Below are 6,002 nucleotides of genomic sequence, written 5' to 3'. Positions count from 1 at the left end.
AACACCAATACATTAATACTTGAATAATGGGAGGAGCATAGAGACATACTCCATTATGTTTCTTTATGTTGAGTTATTTCGTTACAAAACATTAGTTAATGTTGTTGTTGTTTTTTTTTTTACATTTTAATTGTAACTTATAAAATATTATTGCGCACTCTTACTGGCGATACAATTTTGATTCAATTCAATTGCATTAGGTTTGTAACATTCTTAAGTCATTTAGTGCATGTCCTTCTTAGGCAAACGAATAAAACTGAAATTGAAATTATAAAATCTATGTTAACCAAAAAAAAATGTCTCAAAAGGACGATAATGAAAAATCGGAGATTGCTTCTTCTTCTTCTTCGTCGTCTAATCTAATACGTGTGAAGCGATCACGAAAAGTTACAAAATCTATTGATGATAGACAAGAAAAATCCGTCGCAGTGAATCGTGTACCGAAATGTGCTCGTTGCCGTAATCATGGTTGGATCTCGGAATTACGAGGTCATAAGAAAAATTGCTCATATAAAAATTGCCGATGCGCAAAATGCGTCCTGATATTCGAACGACAACGTATTATGGCAGCGCAGGTAAGATAAAATCAGTTAGACAAAGTCTTTCTTTGTTCAATTTAAGGGAATTTCATCCAATTGATGCCCTCCCAATATCTATCTCTACAATATTTTCGGGATCGCTATATAGTGAATATGAGTACTCTACGATTATTTATTACCTCGTGTATGACGATTTTCGGCGCTTAAGGGAGCTGAAAAAAGGAGTGTGACCGCTTTTACTTCAACGGCGCGCAATGACAGAGTCCTTCATCAATATAAATTGAAAAATGATAAGTCAGAAAGTTATATTCGGCGGGAGCCGAACCTCCCTTGCCCACCATTGTACTTTTCGCATTCTACTCTACAAATTCTTTTGTTTGATACCCATATCGCTGGTGCAATTAAGAAAAAAAGAAATCCGCTAGAACGAGCTGTCTAACGTATTCATTTTAGAATTAACCCATTGTCAGGCAGATGATATATCTTCATTTGAGTGATGTATAAAATAGTTTTAAAAATGCTATCTTGTTTGCCTTATGGTAAATCAGCACAAAACTTCGAAAAAGTGGAAAAAAAGAGAATTTAATCATTTGTAACTTTGGTTGGGCATGGTCGATTTTTCTCATTAATGCACGTAAAAGGAGTAGAAGTGTTTCGCAAAGTGAATATGGAAATTATTAGCCTTTTAACTTTTACATTTTCCGAGTAATAAGCAAAGACCCACAAATTTTTGTTAAGATAAAAGGAGTTGCGTTGAATTTATGTTCCATAACGGGCTTCTTCACTGACCAATTCGGCCTTGCGTGCGAAAACTGTCAATGTTGCTACCAAAGTTGAAGTTGATATCTTCATTTTTGCGACCAGGAAAGTGCCAACAACAAACGACACACAGATGGACAGACATGACTAAATCAACTCAGAATTTCACGCTGATCAAGAACCCCTCCCATCTTATAGTAGTGGGTATAAAAAAAAGGAAAATAACTAAATTTTTATATTCTATAACGTCGGATGAGCGGTTGATTTTCAGTATAAAAGTGAAAATTGATAAGGTGTGTGTGCGTGTTGTACTTTATGAGGAGCACACAAAAAACATGGAAAGCAAAGATGATCGCAGTTTTTGTTGTACATGTACATGTGTGTGTTGTAAGCGGGATCTTTGATCGGTTTGGGTTATTTCCGAATTCTTTTGCAAATTTGTAGCCGATATCTTCATATTGCATACCTTTATGTGTGTGTTTACCACAAATACAACACAGTTGAGCAGGCGGACTGATGGACAATCCAACAACCGGACGGACATGCTTAAGTGCATTCGAATTTGACCAAGAATTGATACAATGTTGAGCGAACGAGTGAAAAAGTCTTTGGTTAATTTTGCTAATATTGAGTTTTCATTCATTCAAGTTTTAATTTATATCAGCTCAATATAAAATACTATAAATATTTAGAAACTCAGAACGGCAGTGGAAATACAAACATACATACAAATTGAACGAATCATTTTTGGTAAATTTCTTTACACTAGAAAGAATACCAGGTTATATAGCGTGATCGTCTTATTATGGACATATGTATGTATGAGTGTATGCGCGCTACAGTGCTTTATGAGGGTTTTGAAGCTGGCTTCTGCGCGTTATAAAGGTGTTCAAAACGAAAGTAGAAAATAAATTTTGGTCACTGTAATACTAGATAGGCGTGGTCGACTTTGCCCGTTTTTGTTCAAACACTTCAGCCGTCGCCCATAGAATATACCTTCAAAATTTTGTGGATTGATGCAGTTTAGTTCATTAATAACGAGCAAAAAATCAATTTTTAACTCCTTTTGAAAAGCAGAGGCGTTCTCAGTTGATATGGTACTATAGGCGTGTCCCCTTCCACTGAAGCGTCTAAGAACTTTCATTCTTTCCGCCAAATTTCAAGACGATAGTCGCTGTGTGGGCAAGAGAATCCTTGCAACAGACAGACGGACAGGTGGACAGACGAACAGACGGACGCGATTTGGAAATCGTTTCAGAATTTAATGCTAACCAAAAATTTTGCGTTCTCTGGAGCTAGCTTTGCAAACGTTTTGACAAAATGAATATAACTTCTCCCATCCTTCGGGAATAGGTATACAAATGATAAAACAAATTTGTCATCAATTATGTATATAATATTATATAATAGTGTCTGTCCGCCTGCTTAACCGTTTAGTAGGTGTGTTAAAAATTCTCTCTTTCGCGAAGAGGAAAGAAAACGCCTGCAACGTCTACACATCTACACAACCAATGCAACTCTGCTTTCCGTGTCTTTTATTGATTGCTCACAAACTAAAACAGACACATGATTTTCACAAAATGATTCTTTAAAAATAGAAGAAAAATCAGTCATGCCCACTCAGTATTATCTTTTATAGGATAACGATGATGGGTTTAGAACATTCAGTCGCCAGCGGATATAATTTTCTTACTCTTTTCCATTGATATTATTTTTATAAAACGTGAGGCATATTTTCGGACTTGACTAATTTCCTTTTGAAAATCTCAAAATTTTTACTAAAATGTAAATCATATTTTTTTAATAGCTCTATATTTTACTTCTTATACCCCACATCACATATACAGGGCATATTAAGTTTGTCTGGACGTATGTAATAACCAGAAGTGCTTAAGGTAGACCAACTATTTTATTGTACCGATGGATTCAGAATCATTTTCCAGATCGATGTAAGCCTGCCTATCCGTCTGTCCCTCTGCCCGTCCGTCTGTCTGATGACTATCCATGTATACCTGTCTTGAAACTGCAAGTCGCAATTTTTGCGATATTTTAATAAAATTTGGCACACTGATGCACTTTGGCTCAACGATGAACGGTATTGACAATGGTTCGAACCTGTTCACTTTTTCGACCAGTCCCCGTATAACGCGAAATTTATCGGCAAAGGTAGCTACGTAACAGTATTTCGCGTATTCGAAATTGGTGTGAAAACTTTGGACCGACTGGGGAAATTTTTTGAACCCACCCTCCACATATATCGAACATGTATAATTTTCAAGGGTTTGTGATGAAAGTTGTATCACAACAGCAATTTAAGATAAAAAAACGAACTATACCGAATTTAGACTATCTCAACCTATATTTTGGATCCTTCTCTAATGAGGATTTTCATAAAAATTGGTCCTTTGTAGAGCAGAAAAGTCCAAGTCCAAGACCATCTACGCCTATTTTTGGATCCTGCCCTACGTAAGGAGTAAACTTTTAATACGTTAGGTTGCGTTTTGAGCCCGCTTCCCTATAAGTACGCACATGGAAAATATGCCTTTATATAGAAACAAAATATATTTTTTGTGTTCTATAATAAAACAAAAAATTGTGTTAGACAATGTGGATGAGTTATTTAATGGTCGGCTTTGCCCGACTATAATGTTCTTACTTGTTATCCCTAAGCTCTTTCTTTTTTAGTGCTAAATTTCTCTTAAAATGTAAACCATATTTTTGGACAAATGTAGATTTTACATAATCTCTCATGGGATATATGAGCAACCGCACCATTAATCGTTAAAGTCAACAAATCTTTACGGGTTCACCTTACCATAGGCAAATTTCGATATTTATTTTCGTTTTGGATGTCACAACGATGATACTGCAATCAAAACAAATAATGTTAATGAAATTAAATTTGATGCCTTGATTGAATACGTATTTCGTAGGCTATAACCAAAGCAAAGTAAATAAATTGATGGGTTTACTGTATTCAGTGATAGCAAAGAAAGTAAGCAAATGTATATAAAGATAAATATGAGAAACAAAAAAAAAAGAAAAGAAAAAAGTAAAAATTTATAAAAAGAACCGTTATATTTAGACAAGTGTTTTAGTATAAAATTACATATTACTTACTTAGAAAGAAGAGAGAGAGAGAGAGAGAGAGAGCGAGAAAAAGGGGAAGAGAAAGAGATGGTGATAAAGAAAAATGAGAGGTTGAGGGAATTAGTTCGTATTACTAGATAAACACGAGGAAGCGAATATATTCCCAAAGGATAATGCAAGACAACGCAAACATCAAGAGTTTAACACTCGTACAACAACAATATACAATAATAAAGTAGAAAAGTAAATCAATATTAAAATAAATAATCTGCTATCAATAAAACCATAAGAATAAATATTTGTATTAACTTTTTGCACATTTTCTGCTTCATTCACTGACTAAGGTCGCCCTTAAGCGTCAGCAAGCGGTCGAGGACGCTATAGCTTTGCGTTTAGTAGCCTCAAAAACAGGACAACAAATGACAACATTGCCGCCGGGAAATATTTATGGTTTAACTAAAGCTGCCACAACTGATACAGGCATAGCCGTGGCTGAAAGCTATCAAACAGTGAAAGATTTAAGTACAACAACAGGAAAACTTTTAGAAAATCATCATGAAACATTGAAAACACCAACAACACTAGCAAGAACAGAAATGAAATCTTCATTAAACGCAATGATGATGACAACTAAAGTTCCTCAATCAGCAATTGAATTATTGACACAATTGTTTCCACAACGTAAACGTAATGTATTGGAATTGATTTTGAAACGTTGTGATCTCGATTTAATTAAAGCCATTGAAAATATTACGACAATTAAGAAGCCCTTCGAAAAATCGATAGACGATCAAACAAAGGAGGAGAACTTTGAATTGCCGCGTAGTAGCGCATTTAAGCCCGTTCACAGTTCAGTATCGAAAATGGTAGGAATTTAAGCGCTTTTAATTTTCTCGACGTTAAATTTCTTCTCTTCTCTTCTCTTCTCTTTTCTTTTTTTTTTCTTCGCTTTTCTTCTCTTTTCTTCTCTTCTCTTCTCTTTTCTTTTCTTTTCTCCTCTTCTCTTTTCTTCTCTTCTCTTTGCTTCTCTTCTCTTCTCTTCCCATCTCTGTACAGCACTTGAAGCCTGTAACGTCTCTAAGTGGTTCCGTGTGTTCCAGTTCTGCTGCTACGTATCCTAAATGGTTTGTACCATTGACTTTTCCCATAACGTTTCAGGGCCATTTAGCACCTGTTCTTCCACCAACAACGACAACAACGTTGGCCCTGCATTCAACGGAATCTTCCAGTAACTTAAATTGCTCGCTTCCAAATTGCGTATGCTTGGATAGCTATCAGTTGAATCGCTCACAATAATTATGGAACTGGAAAAGAGAATACGAAATCTAGTAAAGAAATCAAAAAACTTAATAAAAAAAAAAAAAAAAAAATTGAAAAATTGATTTGATTTAAAATAATCGAATTTGTTAAAAAAGATTTTTGGAAAACGATATCGGTCCGTAATGGCTGACTGTATGCAGAAGTTGTTAAGCTAAGTTGTGTTCATTTGAATTTGAACCGAAATCGAATTTGAATTGAGTGTAAATTGAATTTCAATTGAATTTGAACCGAATTTGAATTGAACGAAATTTGAATTGGATCGATATTGCATTGAATTTGAATTGAATTAGATTT

General features: G+C 34.9%; 1 protein-coding gene across 1 annotated transcript; it reads left to right on the top strand.

The window, feature by feature from the left end:
- Positions 1 to 296: 296 nt before the first annotated feature.
- On the top strand, positions 297 to 5,684 carry LOC119638548 (doublesex- and mab-3-related transcription factor A2). The gene is made up of 3 exons (XM_038035416.1): positions 297 to 575; positions 4,733 to 5,254; positions 5,445 to 5,684. Exons 1-3 carry the CDS (start codon positions 297 to 299, stop codon positions 5,682 to 5,684), a joined length of 1,041 nt encoding a protein of 346 aa, XP_037891344.1.
- Positions 5,685 to 6,002: the final 318 nt, after the last annotated feature.

The sequence above is a fragment of the Glossina fuscipes genome, unplaced genomic scaffold (assembly GCF_014805625.2).
Source record: "Glossina fuscipes isolate IAEA_lab_2018 unplaced genomic scaffold, Yale_Gfus_2 90, whole genome shotgun sequence".
NCBI classification, from domain to species: domain Eukaryota; kingdom Metazoa; phylum Arthropoda; class Insecta; order Diptera; family Glossinidae; genus Glossina; species Glossina fuscipes.
The sequence above is the reverse complement of the archived record's forward strand: the minus strand, read 5'-3'. Positions and strand labels throughout refer to the sequence as shown.

What these genes read in the sequence shown, in the direction of transcription:
- LOC119638548 (XM_038035416.1), top strand. Translation starts at nt 297, where the DNA reads ATGTCTCAAAAGGACGATAATGAAAAATCGGAGATTGCTTCTTCTTCT. An exon ending in AACGTATTATGGCAGCGCAG is followed by an intron (nt 576 to 4,732) that starts GTAAGATAAAAT and finishes TCACTGACTAAG; the next exon opens with GTCGCCCTTAAGCGTCAGCA. An exon ending in ACAGTTCAGTATCGAAAATG is followed by an intron (nt 5,255 to 5,444) that starts GTAGGAATTTAA and finishes ATCTCTGTACAG; the next exon opens with CACTTGAAGCCTGTAACGTC.